This window comes from Tachyglossus aculeatus, chromosome 3 (genome assembly GCF_015852505.1).
Source record: "Tachyglossus aculeatus isolate mTacAcu1 chromosome 3, mTacAcu1.pri, whole genome shotgun sequence".
NCBI lineage: Eukaryota > Metazoa > Chordata > Mammalia > Monotremata > Tachyglossidae > Tachyglossus > Tachyglossus aculeatus.
In genome coordinates this window covers 48,972,496-48,996,736 of record NC_052068.1, presented here as the reverse complement: position 1 = coordinate 48,996,736, position 24,241 = coordinate 48,972,496, and the positions used below count along the sequence as shown (strand labels likewise).

At 43.3% G+C, this 24,241-nt stretch overlaps 1 protein-coding gene across 1 annotated transcript in view; it reads left to right on the top strand.

Moving 5' to 3' along the window:
- Window positions 1-23,315, top strand: part of LOC119925208 (solute carrier family 22 member 15-like) — a 77,732-nt gene extending 54,417 nt beyond the window's left edge. Inside the window, exons 9-12 of the mRNA XM_038743301.1 lie at window positions 8,240-8,348; window positions 17,768-17,840; window positions 18,229-18,377; window positions 22,528-23,315. Of these exons, the coding sequence (XP_038599229.1) occupies window positions 8,240-8,348; window positions 17,768-17,840; window positions 18,229-18,354 (308 nt within the window). The 3' untranslated portion in view covers window positions 18,355-18,377; window positions 22,528-23,315. The remainder of the gene's footprint in view (window positions 1-8,239; window positions 8,349-17,767; window positions 17,841-18,228; window positions 18,378-22,527) is intronic.
- Window positions 23,316-24,241: the final 926 nt, after the last annotated feature.

Here is a 24,241-nt window from a genome sequence, read left to right as displayed (position 1 = left end):
TGGGAAACTCATTAAAAATGGAAGAGGCAGAAAATATAAATGGTGTTCATTGACCTGAAATTTATCATGTTTTTTAATGCTAGGTTAAAACAAGACCTTTTAATATAGTCCTAGGTTCTTATGGTAAAATTGATGTCAAATTAGGGTATACATTTTTAAAAATAATCTTTTTTAAAATTTGATAATTGCATTTTCAGAGTTCTTGAAGAACATCTCATTTCATCTTGTTTTAAGAGGTTTTGGAGCTGCAACCCTTGTTCAGTACTTTCCAATTTCCATATTTTAAAATAAATATGTTGTTTTATGTAAGGTCATCTTCAAAACTGGCATTAAAATGGTGATAATCTGCAGCAGCTGCCAAATTTGTATATTTTATTTTTATTCCAACTTTCTATTTTAACATAGGTTCTATTGGGGGTGTTCCTTGCTGGCTTCCTTCCCCTTCATTCCACAGAAAATGCCTTCTCCAAGGTCACCAATGACCTTCTTCTTGCAAAATCCAATTGCCTCTACGCCATCCTAATCTTCCTTGACCTCTTAGCTGCCTTTACTACTGTGGTCCATCCCCTTGTCCTGGAAACATTATCCAGCCTTGGCTTCACTGACACTGTCCTCTCCTGTTTCTCCCCCTAATATCTCTGATCACACGATCTCAATCTCTTTCTCAGGCTCCTTCTCTGCCTCCGACTCTGTAACTGTGGGTGTTCCACAAGGCTCAGGTCTGGGTCCCCTTGTGTTCTTAGTCAATCAGTTAATCAATCAATCATATTTATTGAGTCCTTACTGTGTGCAGAGCACTGTACTAAGCACTTGGGAGAATACAGTACTACAGAGTTGGTAGACATGTTCCCTGCCACAATAAACTTCTCTTCCTCCCTTCAAATCATCATCATCATCATCAATCGTATTTATTGAGCGCTTACATGTGTGCAGAGCACTGTAGTAAGCGCTTGGGAAGTACAAGTTGGCAACATATAGAGACAGTCCCTTCCCAACAGTGGGCTCACAGTCTAAAAGGGGGAGACAGAGAACAAAACGAAACATACTAACAAAATAAAATAAATAGAATAGATATATTCAAAGCCCTACTGAGAGCTCACCTCCTCCAGGAGACCTTCCCAGACTGAGCCCCCTCCTTCCTCTCCCTCTCCCCCTACCCCTCCTCCCCATTCCCCTGCCTTGCCTCCTTCCCCTCCCCACAGCACCTGTATATATGTATATGTGTTTGTACGTATTTATTACTCTATTTATTTTACTTGTACATATTTATTCTATTTATTTTGTTAATATGTTTTGTTTTGTTTTCTGTCTCCCCCTTCTAGACTGTGAGCCTGCTGTTGGGTAGGGACCATCTCTATATGTTGCCAACTTGTACTTCCCAAGTGCTTAGTACAGTGCTCGGCACACAGTAAGCACTCAATAAATACGATTGAATGAATGAATAAGCTAACAGGTTCTCCAGCTACATCTGCTCCTTTGGAGAACTCATTCACTCCCATGGCATCAACTAGTCTCTGTCGAGATGATTCCCAAATCTACCTCTCCAGTCCTGACTTTTCTCCTTCTCTGCACTCTCTCATTTCCTCCTGCCTTCAGAACTTGGATGTTCCACCAATACCTCAGACTTAAAGTCCAAAACAGAATTCATCTCCCCATCCAAACCCTGTCTTCCCCCTGACTTCCTTATTGCTGAAGACGGTGCCACCAGCCTGTGACCTTGGCATCATTGTTGACTCGCCTCTCTCGTTGAACCCACGAAGTCAACGTATTTTTATTATAATAGTATTTGTTAAATGCTTACTATGTGCCATGTACACTGTACTAAGCACTGGGGTGGATACCAGCAGATTGGGTGACACACAGTCCCTGTCCCACTTGGGGCAGACCCCATTTTACAGATGAGGTAACTGAGGCACGGAGAAGTGAAGTGACTTGCCCAAGGGCATACAGCAAAGTGGCAGGGCTGGGATTAGAACCCTTGATCTACTGACTCCCAGGTGCGTGCTCTATCCATTATGCCATGATTTGTCACTGGATCCTGTTCTGTGTTAACAACATCACTGAAATCCTCCCCTTCTGTTCCATCCAAGCTGCTACTACACTGAACCAAGCACTTTCTATCTCTCCTTGACTACTGCATCAGTCTCCTTGCTGACTTCCCTGACTCCTGTCTCTTTCCACCCCAGTCCATTCTTAAACTCTGCTGCCCAGATCATTTTTCTAAAAAAAAGTTCAGTCCATGTCACCCAACTCCTCAGGTACCTCCAGTGATTGCCCATCGTCCTCCGCATCAAACAAAATTCCTTACCAATGGCTTTGAAGCATTCAATCAGCTCACCCCTGCTGACCTACCTCTCTGATTTCCCACCTCAACACAGTGCACACTTTGCTTCTGTCACACCAAATTACTCACTGTACCTCGATATTATCTATCTCGCTGTTGACCCCTTGCCCATATAATAATAATAATAATGATGGCATTTGATAAGTGCTTACTATGTGCGAAGCACTGTTCTAAGCGCTGGGGAGGTTGCAAGGTGATCAGGTTGTTCCACGTGGGGCTCACAGTCTTAATCCCCATTTTACAAATGAGGTAACTGAGGCTCAGAGAAATTAAGTGACTTGCCCAAAGTCACACAGCTGACAAGTGGCGGAGCTGGACCATGACCTCTGACTCCCAAACCATGCTCTTTCCACTAAGCCATGCTGCTTCTCCCTCTAGCCTGGAACTCCCTCCACCTTCAAATGTGACTGACCACCACTGTCCCCACCTTCAAAAATCATTAAAATCACATCTCCTCCATGAGGCCTTCTATCAATCAATGTCATATTTATTGAGCACTGACTGTGTACAGAGCACTGTACTAAGCTCTTGGGAGAGTACAGCGCAACGATGTAACAGACATATTTCCTGCCCACAGAGAATTTACAGTGTAGGGGCGGAGACAGACCTCAATATAAATAAATAACAGATATGTACATAAGTGCTGTGGGGCTAGGGGCGGGTTTGCAGGAGGTGAGCAAAGGGCGTAAGTAAAGGCCATGCAGAAGGGAGTGGGACTAGAGGAAATGAGGGCTTAGGAAAGGCCTCTTGAAGGAAATGTGCTTTCAATAAGTCTTTGAAGGTGAGGAGCATTAATTGTCTGTCAGATATGGAAAAGGAGCATGTTCCAGGCCAGAGGCAGGACATGGGTGAGAGGTTGGCAGCAAGAAAGACGAGATCGAGGTACAGCATGTAGATTGGCATTAGAGGAGCAAAGGGTGCAGGATGAGTTGTAGTAGGAGAACAGCGAGGTGAGATAGGAGGGAGCTGGGTGATTGAATGCTTTAAAGCAGATGGTAAGGAGTTTCTGTTTGTTGTGGAGGTGGATGTTCAACTACTGGAGGTTCTTGAGGAGTGGAGAAACATAGACTGAATGTTTTTGAAGAAAAATGATCCGAACAGCAGAGTAAAATATGGACTTGAGTGTGGAGAGACAAGAGGCAGGGAGGCCAGCAAGGAGGCTGCTGCAGTAATCAAGGCGGGTTAGGATAAGTGCTTGGATTGTTAATAATGGTAACAATAATAATAATAATGGTATTTGTTAAGCGCTTAACTATGTGCCAGGCACTGTACTAAGCACTAGGGTGGATACAAGTAAATTGGGTTGGAGAGAGTCCGTCCCCTGTGGGGCTCCCAATCTCAATACCCAATTTACAGATGAGGTAACTGAGGCCCAGAGAAGTGAAATGACTTGCCCAAGGCCACACAGCAGACAAATGGCAGAGCCAGGATTAGAACCCAAGACCTCCTGACGCCCAGGCCCATGCTCTATCCACTACGCTTCTCCAACATGGTAGCAGTTTGGATGGAGAGGAAAGGGCAGATTTTAGCAATATTGTGAAGGCTGAACTGACTTTAATGATAGATTGAATAGATATTCAATGAGCGAGTAAGGATGGTGGTGTTGTCTGCAGTGATGGAAAAGTTAGGGGGAGGACGTGTTAAGTTGGAGGTGATGGCAGGACATCCAAGTAGAGAGATCTTGAAGAAAGGGGGAAGTACAAGATTGCAGAGAGGAAGAGAGGTAGGGGAGTGAATGAGTTCTCCAAGGGAGTGAGTGTAGATGAAGAATAGAAGGGGACCCAGAAATAAACCCTGAGAAACACCCACATTTGGGGGTGGGAGGCAGAGAAGGAGCCTGACTAAGAAATCCAACTAAGCTCTCATTTCCCCACATTTTCCCACTCCCTCTCCATTCTGCATAGCCTAGGCACTTGGATCTGTATCCTTTAAACACTTGATTTTCACTTTATCCTCAGCCCCACAGTACTTAGGTATATATCCGTAATTTAAGTTAATGTTTGTCTCCCCTTTTAGACTATAAGCTTGTTGTGGGCAAGGACCTTATCTACCAACTCTGTTGCATTTTCCCAAGTGCTTAATACAGTTCTCTGCACACAATAGTGCTCCATAAATGCTATTGAATGATGGCCTGATTCTGACATTTTCTAAAAACAGTCAGGTAGTTTGCATTTTCACAGAGTATTTCAATGATGAGATGTTGTTCATGGGTAATATCAGCACAGGTCATATAGGGATGTTAAATTTTATAAACCAGTTCAATTTCAAATGGATTTCATGTGGAGAGGAGCTTGTTAAGGTAGAATGTGAGTCATTTTCCAGCAAGATATGACCAGAAAAGGTTTTTGGCTCAGAAAGATGTGAGTCAGTTTAGTCCTGACTCAGTTCTCCGGATGATGCAGTGTGACTCACTTCCCAGCATGATATAATGCTTGTTCCTTGTAGAATTTGACCTCCCTGTTATTTTTTCTGTAAAGAAGGGGGAAAAAAATAAAACTGTAAAATATCCCAAGGGATGCAATAATCAGCCTAATAAAGCAAGTCTTGATTTCTCACAATGGGTTTAAAAGAATAATTAGGTTTCAAATGCCTGAATTGTTTGTTCCCATCCATTAACGTCCAAACACACTAGTGGATTAACCAACATTTGATGGAAAACAGTTTGCATATAAAAGCAGCCAAATTGGCATGGTAACAGTGCGAGCCAATGCAAGGAAGGTATAGGATCTTAGACAGCGGCTGTTGTTTTAGAAGCCATCCTGCCCCCCTCATTGGCCCCGTCCCCTCCGACAATCAGAATCTACCATCCTGTGATATCTGAGAAACAGGCAGCTGTGAAAGTGGAGGGTCCTAGAGGATGAACAAAATGACACAGGTTTAGAGGAGATTGTCTCATCTGCCTTCCAGAATTGCCCGTAGAGATGCAGAGAAAATCCCATCTTTCACTTCCTTGACAAATATCTTCCCAGAATTGCTGCATGATATAAAACAAACCCATCGGTAGTACGGTGATATCCAAAAGGAATTTTCTTTATACATTCAGAGCTGCCTAAACTGATCTGATGTTTCACAGTAAGAACAGGCGATTATGAAATTTGGGCCCCTGTCCTGGCACCCAAATTCTGGTTGGCAGTATTCCATGAGGATGCCCTTCTATTCAGTGGGGTAGTGATAGTGGTGACTCTGGCTTTCTTTTCTGCTGTTGCCACACCCCCAAACAACAATGGGAGTGATGGCTTCTTTTGGCATGGCCTAAGCAGCAGGGGAGAGAAAAAACAAGGCAATACAACTGCTCCATTCACCCACTGCCATTTACCCATGTCAGTTGGAAATCTGCCCCTGTTCTTCCTCACAATTTGAGCTGCTATTACCATTGCTGCTGCTGCTGTCAGGATCTTCTCCCTAGGGCTTCCAATCTAGAATGTAGTCCCTCATTCCCAGAAGCCTCCAGGGATCAAACCCCAGTAGCAGTAGTGGTGGCCATGTCAGCACTTCTCAGGAGAATCAATCAGTGGCATTTAGTGAGTGTTTACTCTGTGCAGTACACTGTACTAACTTTTGGGAGAGTACAGTAAGATAATGTTGGCAGACACAATCCCTGTCCTCAAGGAGCTTACAGCCTCGTGGAGAAGGATCATGGCTAGGGTCCATTGCTGTTTGAGATAGGGAAATGGCCACAGTGGAGGAGCAGCCTTGCTGCTTCACTTGGCTGTACCCCCGAACCACTCTGCCAAGTACATTTCGATTTTTGGATTTGGTGTGTATTTGTCAGCGTTTCAGGCCAGCATGGGGAGGTTGTGGGTATGTGTGTGAAAAGTTTGTAAGTTTGTGTGAGAGACAGGACCATATTTTTGTGTAAATCCTCTGTATGTGTGTGTGGATATGTATTTCTTTCCTATCTTCCCTCAATCTCAGACCACTGGCCCTACCTTATGGGACCCAGCCCCCAACTCCCCTCTCCTTCATAAGCCCTGTACACGTGCCTCACTGCATGCTTCAGAAGAAAGGATTACTTTAGTTTAAGTCTAGGGTGGCCCAGAATGTTTCAATCAGTGGTATTTATTGGATGCTTAGTGTGTGCCGAGCACTGGACTAAGTGCTTGGGCGGTTGCAATTTCAGTAGAGTTCGTAGACATGATCCCTGTCCTCAGTGAACTTACAATTTAAAGGAGGAGCTTACAGACTAATGGCTTCAGAAATATTTAATCTGTTCCTGCCCCTTCATCGGCCTACACTGAGTTAGCAACCTGGGCCTTCGGGCCAAGTATGGCTTGCTTAACTCAGCAGCAAATGGGCTAGAGTCCAGCCTGGGGGAACACTGTCAAACCCTGGGCTGGTGCTGATGGTTGCGTGGTGGTAGAGATAGTGGGGCTCCACATATGACCATGTTCCTGTTCTTAAGTCTGAATTTGCAGGGGAGGTTAATAATAACAATAATGATAATAATAGTAGCAACAACAATAATGAGTGTGGCTGTTTAAATGTTTACTCTGTGCCAAGACTGTATTGAGCACTAGGGTAGATTAAATATAATCAGGTCAGACAGAGTCTTTTTACTACATGGGGCTCACAGTCTAAGAGAGATAGAGAACTGATATTTAGTCTCCATTTTACAGATAAAGTGAAGCACAGAGAAGTAAAGTGACTTGCTGAAAGTCACACAGAAGGCAAATGGTGGAGCCGGGATTAGATCCCAGGTCCTCTGATTCCCAGGCCCAGTAGGCTTCATCCAGGGATTAGCCTGATGACCAGAAAGTTGAAAGCAGGCATTGCTCATTCCCTCCCTCCCTCCCTTTCCTTCTCCCTCTCTTTTCTGGTCTAGTCCATAGTATGAAGCATGGAAAGGGTCACCAGAAAAAGGTTTCTGAATCCTGGCCCAATGCATGGATTCCCTGGACTAGGAGCCAGAGGTGTTGGGAAAATATTATTGGTCTAAGCCTCATTTTCCTCTTTTGAGAAGAAGGAGTGGTGAAACTAACTTTTGATCAGAGGGATAGTACATGGGGCAAGTATTGTTTGCTAGCCATTTTCGTTAGCAGTAAGCAACGGGTGCCCCAGTGGGTATTCTAAGTGCACAGTAATGTAGGTTGTTAATGAGGAGGATTGAGATCAAGCCAGCTGGAATCTACGTAGACTGTGGTCCATAGATGGAATCTAAAGAGAGAGCCTTCGAGGTTGCCAACTTTTTGTACATTCACAGATAATCTGCATGAACACACTAAAACAGGTTGTGTCCTTAAAGGGAGTAGAAATACTCAGATGTTCGGCAATGGGGGCTGCCATCACACTGGCATATCGGCTGCAGGAATCCCAGGAGTGCCATTGCCGCCACCATAGCCACTGCTGCTTTGTCAAACAAAGGCTGGTAAGGCCAATGTCTGGAAGTAAAGTTTGTCCTGAGTCTGGCCAGCTGCCCCAGGAGAGTAATCCACATCTTTCCCACCCTTCCTTCCCCCTACGAATACCTGCTCTCTTCCACTAAGTCTGGTAGTAAAGGTGTCAGAAAGTCATCATTTTCATTCATAGTTGTGAAAAGTATTCTCAGTAATTGGCAGCCCTGATTGCTGTCTCCTCTCATTTTGTGGAACAGAAGCGTGTACTGAATGTCTCCCTTGTTCAGTGTTCTTTAATCAATGGATATGCTTTTTTGTGGGGTGGGGTGGGTGGCGGTGGGAGAGGGAAAGCAGTTTCTTCAATCCTGTTCCAAATTCTCTAATGGGTTCAGAAAAGATGCACCCTTGTGGAGCTATTTTTTTTCCATTTTTATTTTACTATGGCACCAAACAAGTGAGTACTGTACTGAAGTAGTCGTGAAAAAATGTTTTCCAATGAAGTTTGGACTAAAATGTTAACATGGTTTATTTTATTGTAGCCTTCCATTTTCTCTTTCCACAGATTTTCTTGTCAGCCCCACGTGGTTAGCCTTGGGTGGAAAATTGACTGTGAGTGCTGCCTTCAACATTGTCTACATTTATACATCTGAGCTCTACCCCACAGTAATAAGGTGCTTTGCATCATGATCAACACTCATTGTTTGTAAATGAATTTGGAAAATGACTGCTAGCATATTTTGAATCAATTATTTTGCATTAATTAATCTATAGCTTCACCTTTTTTGAAATTAAGGATTCAAATTTGTATAATGAAAATAGGATTTTCATGTGGGAAATGCAACTTCTCACAGGTCCAGTTTTTCTTAGCCCTAATGTAGTGATGACAGTATTTAAGTGCCTAATAGGCGCTAACCACTGGGTAGATAAAGTATAATCAGATTGGACACAGTCCCTATCCCTCCTGGAGCTCACAGTCCAGGTATACTTAGCAGGCAGAATAAGCACTAGAAATTTTAAAACACAGCCATTTTTCTCTTAGAAAAGAAGTGTTGAAGGGTAGTTCACCACATTTACAGGTGTATTTGATACAGAGCTGGGTATTATGGAGAAATAATTAAAAAGTATAATTTTCTTGGAATTTTTGACTGATTTTGTTTTAAAGGATTGAATTGTCAGTTTCAATACTTAGCTATCTGGAATGTATAACGTCAGCTCCACCTAGCGTCAGCATTTTGCCAACAGCTAAAAAAACTTTTAACAAACAGCATGAATATAAATTACTTGACTTTCAAACTATTTTACTGACATTGACATAATTTACGAAAAATGATGGTCGAAAATTGAAAAATTAAGCACTATATGATATTTCTGTGCATCCAACAGTAACTTCATTTTGCATGCTTAATCTACTTTGCCATTAACCTGTCAGTGGTATTTTTGAGAGCTTATTGTGTGCAAAGCATTGTACTGAGCACTTGGGAGACTTAAGTAGAGTATGTTAGTAGTGTTCATACAGTTCTCTTTGTTATCATACACATATACAGTGTAGTCATTTTTCCAGGATCATTTTGAGAATCAGTAACCTTTCCATTTTAGGAATAATAATAATAATAATGGTATTTGTTAAGCACTTACTATGTGCAAAGCACAGTTCTAAGCACTGGGGGGATACAAAGTAATCAGGTTGTTCCACATGGGGCTCACAGTCTTAATCCCCATTTTACAGATGAGGGAACTGAGGCACAGAGAAGTTAAGTGACTTGCCCAAAGTCACACAGCTGATAATTGGTGGAGCTGGAATTTGAACCCATGACCTCTAACTCCAAAGCCTGTGCTCTTTCCACTAAGCCACGCAGCTTCTCTAGGATAGGAATACCTATCTTATTTCTATTTATGTTTATTAACTTCATGGCCAAGGAAACATATTCTGCTTGGTTTGAGCAGGGATGTGGGGGTCGGGTAGAGTGATAACCCTGTCACTGAAGTTCATTCCTGTCAAATGCCATTGGGCCATTAATACATGTAAAATCTTACCCGATGCACAGCCAAAAATTGGCAGGAATAGGTTGACTTTTCAGGAGCACAGTATACAAATTGATAGAATTTTCCAAAATCCCGAAGTAAGGGTTTCTCAACCTTTATCAATTGAGAAAAATCAATCTGTGTCGGCATTTGGGATACCATTGCAAATGGTTTAAATACAGGTTGTTGATCCATTCACAAACATAAATCAATATTCATTCATTCAATCGTATTAACTGAGCGCTTACTGTGTGCAGAGCACTGTACTAAGTGCTTGGGAAGTACTGGTAATTTTAGGCTAAGTATAAAGATGTTCATTGTAGATTTAGAGCATCTAATCCACTCAGTCAGTCGTATTTACTGAGCACTTACAGTGTGCAGAGCACTGTACTAAGCTCTTGGAAAGTACAATTCAGCAACAAAGAGAGACAATCCCTGCCCACAACAGGCTCACAGTCTAGAAATGGGGAGATAAACATCAAAAACAAGTAAGCAAGAATCAATAGCATCAATATAAATAAGTAGAATTAGAGATATATGTACACATCAGGATAAGTAAAACAGGCATTAAAATAAATAAATAGAATTAGAGATATGTACGCATATACACAAGTGCTGTGGGGCAGGGGGGTAGAGCAAAGGGAATTAGTTGGGGTGATGTAGGGGGAGTTGATGAAAAGGGAACCTTAGTCTGGGAAGGCCTCCTGGAGTTATTTAACTATTGTATGCTTACCATTTTATGCCAATTGTTTTACACAGTAGATTATACCTTGTTTTGCACATTTAAAAAAATTCCAAGTACAGTCTTGTGCATACATTAGGAAATCAGTAATGCTGTTGCTCTTAATCTGCTGACAATGACTTCTGTACATTTTTAGTTCTGTAAATTATGGGATTATCTATTGATTTCTTTATTTCAGTAATAACAATAATAATAATGATAATGATATTTGTTAAGCGCTCACTATGTTCCAACCACTGTGCTAAGCACGGGGTGAGATACAAGGTTATCAGATTCTCCCACGTGGGGCTCACAGTCTTAATCCCCATTTTACAGATGAGCTAACTGAGGCCCAGAGAAGTGAAGTGATTTACCCAAAGTCACACAGTTGACAAGTGGCGGAGCTGGGATTAGAGCCCACTTCCTCTGACTTCCAAGCCTGGGCTCTTGCCACCAAGCCACGCAGTATACTCCCCCTCCCATCCCCTTACTGTAGGGGTTCCTCAAGGGTCAGTTCTTGGTCCCCTTCTGTTCTCTATCTACACTCACTCCCTTGGTGAACTCATTCACTCCCACGGCTTCAACTATCATCTCTACACTGATGACACTCAAATCTGCGTCTCTGCCCCTGCTCTCTCTCCCTTCCTTCAGGCTCAGGTCTCCTCCTGCCTTCAAGGCATCTCCATCTGAATTTCTGCCCGCCATCTAAAACTCAATATGTCCAAGACTGAACTCCTTATCTTCCCTCCCAAACCCTGCCCTCTCCCTGACTTTCCCATCACTGTTGATGGCACTACCATCCTTCCTGTCTCACAAGCTTATCCTATCACAAGTTTATCCTTTCCTGCCTTAACTCAGCCCTCTCTTTTGCCAGACAAAACTATTTCTCCTCCCTTATTGACACCCATGCCCATCACCCCCGCCAGCTCTTCCGTACATTCAACTCCCTTCTCAGGCCCCCGGTTCCTCCCCCTCCTCCTTCCCTCACCCCCAACGATCTGGCCTCCTACTTCATTAACAAAATTAAATCCATCAGGTCCGACCTCCCCAAAGTCTCTTCCCCCCTTTCTCCATCCCCCCGGCTCTCAACACTCTCTACTACTCTCCCATCCTTCCCAGCGGTATCCTCAGAGGAACTCTCCTCCCTCCTCTCAAGTGCTACTCTGGCCACCTGTGCTTCTGACCCCATTCCCTCTCATCTTATGAAATCTCTCGCTCCATCCCTTCTCCCCTCCTTAACTTCCATCTTCAACCGCTCACTCTCCACTGGTTCCTTCCCCTCTGCCTTCAAACATGCCCATGTCTCTCCCATCCTAAAAAAACCCTCTCTTGACCCCACCTCACCTTCTAGTTATCGTCCCATATCCCTCCTACCATTCCTTTCCAAACTCCTTGAACGAGTTGTCTACACGCGCTGCCTAGAATTCCTCAACAACAACTCTCTCCTCGACCCCCTCCAGTCTGGCTTCCGTCCCTTTCATTCCACAGAAACTGCCCTCTCAAAGGTCACCAATGACCTCCTGCTTGCCAAATCCAACGGCTCATATTCTGTCCTAATCCTCCTCGACCTCTCAGCTGCCTTTGACACTGTGGACCACCCCCTTCTCCTCAACACGCTATCTGACCTTGGCTTCACAGACTCCGTCCTCTCCTGGTTCTCCTTTTATCTCTCCGGTCGTTCTTTCTCAGTCTCTTTTGCAGGCTCCTCCTCCCCCTCCCATCCTCTTACTGTGGGGGTTCCCCAAGGTTCAGTGCTTGGTCCCCTTCTGTTCTCAATCTACACTCACTCCCTTGGTGACCTCATTCGCTCCCACGGCTTCAACTATCATCTCTACGCTGATGACACCCAGATCTCCATCTCTGCCCCTGCTCTCTCCCCCTCCCTCCAGGCTCGCATCTCCTCCTGCCTTCAGGACATCTCCATCTGGATGTCCGCCCGCCACCTAAAGCTCAACATGTCGAAGACTGAGCTCCTTGTCTTCCCTCCCAAACCTTGTCCTCTCCCTGACTTTCCCATCTCTGTTGACGGCACTACCATCCTTCCCGTCTCACAAGCCCGCAACCTTGGTGTCATCCTCGACTCCGCTCTCTCATTCACCCCTCACATCCAAGCCGTCACCAAAACCTGCCGGTCTCAGCTCCGCAACATTGCCAAGATCCGCCCTTTCCTCTCCGTCCAAACTGCTACCCTGCTCATTCAAGCTCTCATCCTATCCCGTCTGGACTACTGCACCAGCCTTCTCTCTGATCTCCCATCCTCGTGTCTCTCTCCACTTCAATCCATACTTCATGCTGCTGCCCGGATTATCTCTGTCCAGAAACGCTCTGGGCATATTACTCCCCTCCTCAAAAATCTCCAGTGGCTACCAATCAATCTGCGCATCAGGCAAAAACTCCTCACCCTGGGCTTCAAGGCTCTCCATCACCTCGCCCCCTCCTACCTCACCTCCCTTCTCTCCTTCTACTGCCCAGCCCGCACCCTCCGCTCCTCCACCACTAATCTCCTCACTGTACCTCGTTCTCGCCTGTCCCGCCGTCGACCCCCGGCCCACGTCATCCCCCGGGCCTGGAATGCCCTCCCTCTGCCCCTCCGCCAAGCTAGCTCTCTTCCTCCCTTCAAGGCCCTGCTGAGAGCTCACCTCCTCCAGGAGGCCTTCCCAGACTGAGCCCCTTCCTTCCTCTCCCCCTCGTCCCCCTCTCCATCCCCCCATCTTACCTCCTTCCCTTCCCCACAGCACCTGTATATATGTATATATGGTTGTACATATTTATTACTCTATTTATTTATTTATCTTGTACATTTCTATCCTATTTATTTTATTTTGTTGGTATGTTTGGTTCTGTTCTCTGTCTCCCCCTTTTAGACTGTGAGCCCACTGTTGGGTAGGGACTGTCTCTATGTGTTGCCAATTTGTACTTCCCAAGCGCTTAGTACAGTGCTCTGCACATAGTAAGCGCTCAATAAATACGATTGATTGATTGATTGATTGACAAGCCCGCAACCTTGGTGTCATCCTCGACTCTGCTCTCTCGTTCACCCCTCACATCCAATCCGTCACCAAAACCTGCCAGTCTCACCTCCGCAACATCGCCAAGATCTTTCCTTTCCTTTCCATCCAAACCACTACCCTGCTGGTTCAGTCTCTCATCCTATCCTGACTGGATTACTACATCAGCCTCCTCTCTGATCTCCCATCCTCCTGTCTCTCCCCACTTCAGTCCATACTTCATGCCACTGCCCAGATCATCTTTGTGCAGAAACGCTCTGGGCATGTTACTCCCCTCCTCAAAAATCTCCAGTGGCTACCAATCAACCTGCGCATCAGGCAGAAACTCCTCACCCTCGGCTTCAAGGCTCTCCATCACCTCGCCCCCTCCTGCCTCACCTCCCTTCTCTCCTTCTACAGCCCAGCCTGCACCCTCTGCTCCTCTGCCGCTAATTTCCTCACCGTGCCTCGTTCTCGCCTGTCCCGCTGTCGACCCCCGGCCCACATCATCCCCCTGGCCTGGAATGCCCTCCCTCCGCACATCTGCCAAGCTAGCTCTCTTCCTCCCTTCAAAGCCCTACTGAGAGCTCACCTCCTCCAGGAGGCCTTCCCAGTCTGAGCCCCCTCCTTCCTCTTCCCCTCCTCGCCCTCCACATCCCCCCCTTACTTACTTTCCCTCCCCACAGCACCTGTGTATATGTATGTATGTTTGTACGTATTTATTACTGTATTTTATTTGTACATATTATTCTATTCATTTTATTTTGTTAATATGTTTTGTTTTGTTCTCTGTCTCCCCCTTCTAGACTGTGAGCCCATTGTTGGGTAGGGACTGTCTCTATATGTTTCCAACTTGTACTTCCCAAGCGCTTAGTACAGTGCTCTGCACACAGTAAGCGCTCAATAAATACGACTGAATGAATGATGAATGAATAGAAGGGGGAGACAGACAACAAAACAAAACATGTAGACAGGTGACAAAACTTGTAGACACATCTTGCCTCTGTCTGGAACTTCCTCTCCCTCCATATCTGACAGACTGTCACTCCTCCCACCTTCAAACCCTCATTATTCATTCAATTGTATTTATTGAGCATTTACTGTGTTCAGAGCACTGTACTAAGCTCTTGGAGAGTACAACAGAATTAGAAGACACGTTCCCAGCCCATAATGAGCTTACAGTGTAGAGGAGGAATTTTGCCTGAATTTTGGCATTCTGTGAGCTCAGAAATTCAACACTCACTGTTTTCCTCCCTTCTTCAGTGTTAGCCCCATGCCTACTTTAAAAATCTGATACGTGACCTTGGGACCGTCATCTGCTAAGGAGGAGTAGCAGGATTTGTGCGCCACCAATAAATCCCAGGACCAATGTGTGAATGAGGGTGTGATTACTCAAACAAAATCTTTCAGATACCTTCACCCATCTTCCCCTTGCTAATTTCACACATTCTCCTTTGAATCAGTCAATCCATCGCGTATATTGAGCACTTGCTGTATGCAGAGCAGAGCGCTTGGGAGAGTATGATACGAGTAGGTAGACATAATACTAATAATAATGATGGTATTTGTTAAGCGCTTACTATATGCCAAGCACTGTTCTAAGCGCTGAAAGAATGAAGTAAATCGGGTTGGACACAGACCCTGTCCAATGTGGGGCTCACAGTCTCATTCCCCATTTTACAGATGAAGGAACTGAGGCCCAGAGAAGTGAAGTGACTTGCCCAAGGTCACATAGCAGACAAGTGGTGGAGCCGGGATTAGAACCTGTGACTCTGACTCCCAGGCCTGTGCTCTATCCACTACGCCATGCAGCTTCTCGTCTCGTAGACATGTTCCCTGCCCACAAGGAGCTTGGAGTCCAGAGGGGGAGAGACATTAAAATGAATTATGGATATGAAACTTAGCATCTGATGTACACCTGAAAACCATCAGCGCAATGGAAACTTTAATGACCCTGCCCACGATGAGTTTTACAGTCTTGAGCCGGGGAGGCAGACATCCAAGATAAATAAATAAAATGATAGATGTGTACATAAGTGCCTGGGGGCTTGGAGTGGGGAGCAGTAAAGGGAGCAAGTCAGGGTGACACTGATGGGAGTGGGAGATGAGGAAAAGTGGGGTTTAGTCTGGGAAGGCCTGGGAGGATACAATATAACAGACACATTCCCTGCTCACAACGAGCTTTCAGTCTAGCGGGGGAGACAGACATTAATAAGTAGTCAGGCAGCGGTGCATCACAGTGCCCAGGGCATGCCTGGGTCCTTTATATGCAGGGTGCTTCTATGGCCCAAGTGACCACAGTATAAAAGCAAAAGCGCAAAACTGACTCACATCTGGAGAAGACCATGTACTTCCTGAGTGCTTACTGTGTGCAGAGCACTGTACCGAGCACTTGGGAGAGTACAATATAGCCAAGTTCTTCTTTCTTTCTTTACAGCTTACTATGTGTCAAACACTGTTCTAAGCGCTGGGGTAGATACAAATTAATTAGGTTGGTCACAGTCCCTGTCCTACATGGGGCTGACAGTCTAAGTAAGAGGAAGAACGGGAGAACTGAGGCACACAATCACATTTCTCCCCTTCAGAGCCCTGCTGAAGGCTCACCTCCTCCAAGAGGCCTTTCCAGACTAAGCCCCGCTTTTCCTTAGCTCCCCCTCCCCACCACGTCACCCCGACTCACTCCCTTTGCTCTACCCCCCACCCCACAGCACTTGTGTATATATGTACATATCTATAATTCTACTTATATTAATGCCTGTTTACTTATTTTGATGTGTATATATCTATGTCTATATTGTTATTTATTATAACAGTATTTATTAAAGTCACATCTCTTCCAGGAAGCCTTCCCCAACCAAGCCCCATTTCCCCTATTCCCTCTCCTTTCTGTGTCATCCTTGCACTTGGATCTCTACCCTTCAAGCAACTGATATTCACCCCACCCTGAGCTCCACAGTACTTGTGTACATATTCTTAATTTGTTTTTTATTAATGTCTGTCTCCCTGTCTAGACTGTAAACTCCCTTTTGGCAAGTCACATGTCTGCCAACTCTGTTACATTGTACTCTCCCAAGCAGTTAGTTCAGTGCCCTGCACACAGTAATCACTCAGTAAATACCAATGATTTACTGGATTGAATTGACTGATTGAATCCCTTCCAATTGTCACCATTTCCAATGAGCCTAAAAGCTGAGCAGAAAGTCAGGTGGAATAGTGGGTCCCGGGAATAGAGAGAGGGAATCGAAATCTCTGTGCCTGATTTTCCTCATAATCGAAATGGGGATTAAAACTGTGAGCCCCATGTGGGACATGGACTGTGTCCAACCTGATTAGCTTGTATCTACCACAGTGCTTAGTGCAACAGTGCCTGGCACATGGTAAGCACTTAACAAATGAGAAGCAATGTGGTTTAGTGGATTAAGCATGAGCCTTGGAGTCAGAAGGACCTGGATTCTAATCCTGGCTCCGCCTTTTGTCCGAGTGACCTTGGGCTCTTCTCTTCTTTGTGCCTCAATTACCTCATCTGTAAAGTGGGGATTAAGACTGTGAGCCCCATGTCGGACAGGAACTGTGTCCAACCTGTTTATCTTATGATCAGCTTTTAGGCTTATTGGAAATGGTGACAATTGGAAGGGATTTTATCAGTCAGTCATCGGTATTTATTGAGTGATTACTGTGTGCAGAGCACTGTACTAAGTGCTTGGGAGAGTACAATGTAATAGAGTTGGCAGACATGTTACTTGCCTACAAGGAGTTTACAGTCTAGACAGGGAGACAGACACTAATATAAACAAATTATTAGTATGTATTATGAATATCTGATTATCACCCAGAGTGAGAGATTTAAGATGGCCATTAGTGAGGGAAGGAGAATAGGAGCAACTGACTTAAGGAGGTGAGGGAGGTGGATTTAAGGAACAGGTGGGAGATCTCTTAGGAGACAGCTAGAGAGCAAGATAAAGGCGAAGAAGCAGAAATAGAGTGTTGAGGAGGTGAGAAGACTAAGGAGAGTTCTCTTTTTAGTCAATCAGTGGTGTTTATTGAACCTCAGCTGAATGTGAAGCACTGAACTGAAATTTAGGAGTACAACAGAATATCTTTGGTATATATGAAAAAAAACCTACTATATTTAAAATTTTCACCTCGTATGCTAAGATAAAGACTAGTGAAGGGAGAAAGGTTTAGCATCTGGAAAAGTGCTAATCTGATCCATTTATCTGGTGCTTGTTATGCACTGCAGTTTAGAGATTAATATATCAACAGTGTCTCTCATATTATCTATCTCTGCATTCCAGGACTGTTCTGCATTTCTGCATTGTAATTTCTTTTATAATTCCAGACCTTTTTCTTTTCCATACAGGAATGCTGGCCTAGGTGTCTGTTCAATGGCTTGCAGATTTGGTGGGATTTTGGCTCCTTTTATACCATCTATGGTGATTTGTTTTTAATTTCACAAAAATGAATTGCAAAATAAAATATTGACAATGAAAGTAACTTGCTCCAACATATGCCTAATTCATAGTTTATTACTAAGGAATTAATTGGGTATTCAGTAAGTCACTTGGAGTTTTTCATAAGGAAATTCAGCATGACTTCCATCTTCTTAGACAGTAAGTTAATATTTCTGATGATTGATGCCCTATGTAGCCACCAGTGGAGCAACTGAGATAGGTTAAGGACAGGATGAGGTAGTATGCCATTTCTTTTTATTAGTGAACATTAGAAAGTTATGCTTTTACTGTAGTGTATCTTAAAGTATAGTGTTTTATGCGCATTGTTCAAAAGTTTGAAAAAATGTTTCAATCCTTAATTTTTTCACAGAAATCCTTTAACCCAATGGTACCATTTCTGGTGTTTGGAATTAGTGGATTATCAGCTGGAGTTTTGGTTCTGCTTCTACCAGAAACTCTAAATAAACCAATTATAGAGAACTTTGAAGACCTCTGACAACTGAGTACTTGAAAGATAAGGTAATATTTCATTCTTAGATACTATGGGTAAGAAGTTTTAGGAGACAAGGAGCAGCATGGCCTAGTAGAAAGAGCATGGCCTGAGAATCAGAGGGCCTCAGTATGGTATTTGTTAAGAGCTTACTATGTGTCAAGCACTGTTCTAAGCACTGTTCTAAGATTAGACCTGGGCTCTAATCTTGGCTCCGCCACTTGCCTGTTATGTGACCTTGGGCAAGTCACTGAATTTCTTTGTGCCGCAGTTACCTCATCTGTAAAATGGAATTTAAGACTGTGAGTCCCATATAGGGAGGGACTGTGTTCAACCTGATTACCTTGTATCTACCCCAGCGCTTAAAACAGTACCTGGCATGTAAGCGCTTGACAAATGCCATTTTTTTAAAAAGATAAATCATTTAGCATTTATCTTATTTTAAATGTTTAAATGAAATGACTAAGACTTGAGCCAATGTTGTATAAAGTCATTCAGTATTTTCCTGAAATAATCATAAACAGTATATTTCACAAAATGTCTTGTATATCTTAGGATTTGTTAACCTCTTAAATTGATCCTTTTTCAAAATATAACCAAATCTAATTTTGAATATGTGGAAAAGAAAATGTTTTGCTACTCCTTCATGTTCGAAAATATCTGGAGAAATTCCTTATGTAGATGTTTGCCAAATGCATTTCTGAGAAAGAATATATTTAGATTGATTGCTAATAGGGCAGCCTCATCTTTATTATTTCAAACTTTTTTGAACTGCAGTATTGTAGTGACATTCCTGTTGTGACTACCTGAAAATGTGTTAATCTCACAAATGATTGTAATTTTCATTAAAGAGCACATAGCAGCTAGTTACTGAACTACATCTTTAATTCAAGAATCTTAGGAGAAAGTCCTTTAACCTTAACAGGACTTCAAGTGATGGCCATGAGAACTAATCAGTCAAGGAATAGCATTTTTTGAGCATCTGTTGGGTGAAGAGCGCTGGAATAAGTGCTTGGCAGAGTGCAACTCTAAAATGTCTTACCAAATCATTCATATCAAGAAAAATGTTGTGACCAGTATCTCACATTCTTCACCTGCCCAAGCTAAACTTCTAATTGAATCAAGCTCCTCACTCCTCTCTCTCATTGCTCCTGCCTTTCTTCTTCCTACCTAAATCCATCAAACTATATACCTCCCCATCTTTAGAGCCCTACTAAAAGCCATCTCCTCCAAGAGATAAATCCTCACCTCCATGGTCATATCACTCCATCAGCCACCTTAGCACTTGTGTATATTTTTAATTTGTTATTATTAATTATTAGAATTGGTGCCCTTCCTCTTTTGCATTACCTTTACTCTGTTTTATATTGGCAGTTTCCTACATATAATTGTCAATTCCTTGAGGGCAAAAACTGTCTTTTCCCTTAATTTTATGTTCCCAAGATCCTTTTCTGTGAATGTGCACATATTAATCAATCATATTTATTGAGGGCTTATCATGTGCAGAGCACTGTACTAAGCACTTGGGAGAGTACAGTGCAACAGAATTAGCAGACGTGTTCCTTGCCCTTAATGAGCAAACATGGCAAATTTATCATTAAAAGTAATTCAGTAGTGGTATTCATGTAAAGGCATGCTAGAATGAAATTTTAATTAATTTAAAGTGTCTCAAGATGGCCACGTTCTAAAGTGATAGGATATGAGCCAGGTGTCAGAGTTGAGAGAGACAAGAATGACATCAGTGAGCCCAGTAAATAGGTTAGCTTGAGAGAATGAAAAGTATGAGCTGGAGTATAGTGGGGAAAAAAGACTTGATAAGTAAGAGGAGAGAGCTGATGGATTCTCTTAGCCAGTAGTCAGGAGTTCCTATATGATAGGGAGGGGAATGAATAACCATTGCATAATGGGAGCAGAGTGGCTTTTTAAAAAGATAATCTGCACAGCAGAATAAAGTATAACCTAGACAAGGAAGAGGTTGGAGACAGGGAGACCAGTGAGGAGGTTTATACTGCAGTCAAGTCGGAACATGACAAGTGCCTGGATCAGTATAGTGGCTTTTTGTATGGAGAGGAAGGGGCAGAGCCATTAAATGGGGGGGAAAACTGATTTAGCAACAGGCCAAATGGGAGAGATTAAGAAGAGTGGTGGATTGAATATAATGTCAAGACTGAGGGCTTCAGAAACAAATTGAATAGCGATTTTGTCAACTGTTGTGGGAAAGTATTTGGGCAGGAAAATGAGAAGTTTAGTTTTAGCTGTACTGAGTTTAAGTTGCCGGTGGGCAATCCATTTGGATCTGTCCTGCATTCAAAGGGCACAATTGCACATGGGGTTAGAGATTCATTTGGAGAGAACCATCTGGGGAGAGGTGATAGCTGAATTCTTGGAGCAGATGTGAGCGTGATGTGTGAAGAAAAGGGTTCCATAGCCCATCCTTGAGAGACACATCATCCACAGTTAGGGGAGGAGGGACAGATTAAGAACACAAAAAAGAGACTAAGATAGGGTGGCTAGAGAGCAGGAAGAAAACCAAGGAAGAACTTCTAGGAAGTCAGGAGTAGATGGGAAGGAGTAGATGGGAATTGTGTAGTGGATAGAGCACAGGGCTGGAAGTCAGAAGATTATGGGTTCTAATCCTGGCTCTGCCACTTGTCTGCGGTGTGACCTTAGGCAAGTCACTTCACTTCTCTTTGCCTCAGTTACCTCATATGTAAAATGGGGAATAAGACTGTGAGCCCTATGTGGGATAGGGACTGTGTCCAACCCAATTTACTTGTATCCCCAGTGCTTAGTACAGTACCTGGCACATAGTAAGTGCTTAACACATACATAATTATTATTAATCATTATTACTGTAAAATGGGGATGAATGTGAGCCCCACGTGGGACAGGGACTGTGTCCAACCTGATTAACTTGTATCTACCCCACTGTTTAGAACTGTGTTTGGCACTTAGTAAGTACCATTATTATTAGTAGTAGTAATATTAGTATTTAAAATATCATCTTTATTAAGCATATATTGTGTTCACTGGGAAAAATCCTGTCTGAGAAGTAGATTTTTGTTACTTGGCTCCCAGTGTCTTTCATTCCAAGTGTATTACAGTTTCTAGTCAGTGTAGAAAAGTCAGTCAGTCAGTCATATTTATTAAGCGCTTACTGTGTGCAGAGCACTGTACTAAGTGCTTGGGAGGTCCCCAGCCTGTCCCCTTCAAGGCCCTGTCCCTCTAAATCCCCAACTGCTCTTTGGCCTGGACTCACAGTGAAAAGTTGTCATCCATGAGTTCACTGCAACGGAGGTGACTTTTTCTTAATGGTATTTGTTAAACTACGAGCCCGACACCATACTAAGCACAGAGTGGATAGAAGATAACTGTGTTGGACACAGTCCCTGTCCTACATAGGGCTCAGATGAGGTAACTGAGCACAGAGGAGTTTTTTATGGTATTTGTTAAGCACTTACTATGTGCCGGCACTGTTATAAATGCTGGGGTTGATGCAAGGTAAACAGGTTGGACACAGTCCATGTCCCACATGGGCCTCACAGTCTTCATCCCCATTTTACAGATGAGGTAACTGAGGCACAGAGAAGTTACGTGACTTGCCCAAGTTCACACAGCATACAAGTGGCCGAGCTGGTATTAGAACCCAAGTGAAACAGTGTGGCTTAGTGGAAAGAGCATGGGCTTGGGAGTCAGAGGTCGTGGGTTCTAATCCCAGCTCTACCACTTGTCAGCTGTATGACTTTGGGCAAGTCACGTAACTTCTCTATGCCTCAGTTATCTCATCTGTAAAATGGTGATTAAGACTGTGAGCCCTATGTGGGACAACCTGATTACCTTGTATCTACCCCAGTGCTTAGAACTGTGCTTGGCACATAGTAATTGCATAACAAATACCATCATTAATAAGCCCCCTGACTCCCAAGCCCATGCTGTTTCCACTAGGCCACACTGATAGATCAAGGAGGATTAGGTAAAATAAAAACTGTTAAATTTGTCAAGGAGGAAGTAATTGGTAACCTTGGAGAGTAAAGTTTCAGTGTAGCGAAGGAGGCAGAAATAATTATGCTACTGCAAGGGTGTTGGAAGGGAGAAAGTGGAAGCAAAGGGTGTATGCATTTCTTTTAAAATGAATGAATGTCAAATGAAGTTCTGATTCTCCCTCATCTCTTTTAACAGGCAATTGCAATAACAGAGTGATGTAAATAAACTCTCGAATATAAAATGGCCGAACACTAAGGCATCTTCCAGGAGAAATTTTCATAAGAAAGCTGCAGAGGCATTTAGGTGTCTGCTCAGTTTGAAACACCAATATCTCAGAATCTGTAACAGTGGACTTTGGAGAACAAATGATAAAGGTAGATGAGGGCCAAGTTGTCCACAACTTGTAATAAATGGCTAAATGTAAGCTGAAAGGTGATGGGCAAATTTGGTTCAGAGATTTATCGTTAACAATGTAAGAATGCAAGCAAGCCATGGTTTTATAGGGTGAGACCAGTGGGCCATCCAGCCTAACATTCCATGGTACCAAAAAATGCTTGGAGGGATAATGTGATTAGTGTTATTTTTGACATCTCCTCATTGAAGAACATTTTATTTTCAAGATAATTGGGGTTCTGGAGTCAATTTAAAGAAATGCATCATTGTATGGAATATTATTTTGTAAATCCATTAATTGGAGGACTTTATTTGGTTTATTATCAGACTGTATCAGTCAGGGCTAGTTCTTAGTGTACATAATTGCATTATAAATACTTCTATACATATTTAGGATGATCCTTTCATTCGTTTGGAAATACAGAGCAATCTTACAATATAATGGCCAAAGACTTTTAAACCGGGAGTAAATAAAGGAGCAGTTGAGTGAAACCAATGATGAAACTCAAAGAATGAAAAAGAAGTATATTTAAGTTGTTTTTTCAATTAGTGAGTGGCATAGTTTAACTGTACACTTCTTTTAATTTTTTAAACAGTATTTGTTAAGCACTTACTACATGCCAGATACTGTACTAAGTGCTGGGGTAGATATAAGATAATAAGGGAAGTAAAGTGACTTGCCCAATGTCACACATCAGACAATGAGAAGCAGCATGTCCCAGCAAGAAGCATCCTGGCCCAGTGCCAAGCAGCATGGCCTAGTGGGTAAAGCTCAGGCTTTGGAGTCAGATGGCCCTGGGTTATAATGCTGGCTCTGCCACTTGTCTGCTGTGTGGCCTTGGGTAAGTGACTTCAGTTCTCTGTGTCTGTCACCTCCTCTGTAAAATGGTGATGAAGACTCTGAGCCCCATGTAGGACACAGGCTGTGTCCAACCTCATTAGCTAGTATGTACCCCAGTGCTTAGTACAGTGCCTGGCACATAGTAAGGGCTTAACAAATACCATTTATATATATGAAAAAGTAGTGGAGTCGAGTTTAGCCCTTGCTGTTTCCACTAGGCATCATCAACTGCTTCTCGTAGTACTTTTTCTGTTCCAAATTGGAGAGCTGGTTGTCAGTTGCTCATCACTTGGTCTACTTCCATTGTTTCAAAGTATCTAGTTGAGTGCCATGCACCCAGTGATATTTGTTATGCACTTATTATGTGCCAGGCACATTACTAAGTGCTCGGGTAGAAATCGGGTTGGGTACAGTCCCTGTCCCACATAGGACTCACAGTCTTAATCTCACAGTCTTAACTGAGGCACAGAGAAATTAAGTGACTTGCCCAAAGTCACTCAGCAAAGCAGCGGAGCTGGAATTAGAACCCAGGTCCTACGACCCCAGGACCATGCTCTTTCGATTAGGCCATGCTCAGTATTTTCCAATGATGCTAGTGGTCACTACTTCAAAGAACTGTTCATTCATTCATTCATTCAATCTCACTTATTGAGCGCTTACTGTGTGCAGAGCACT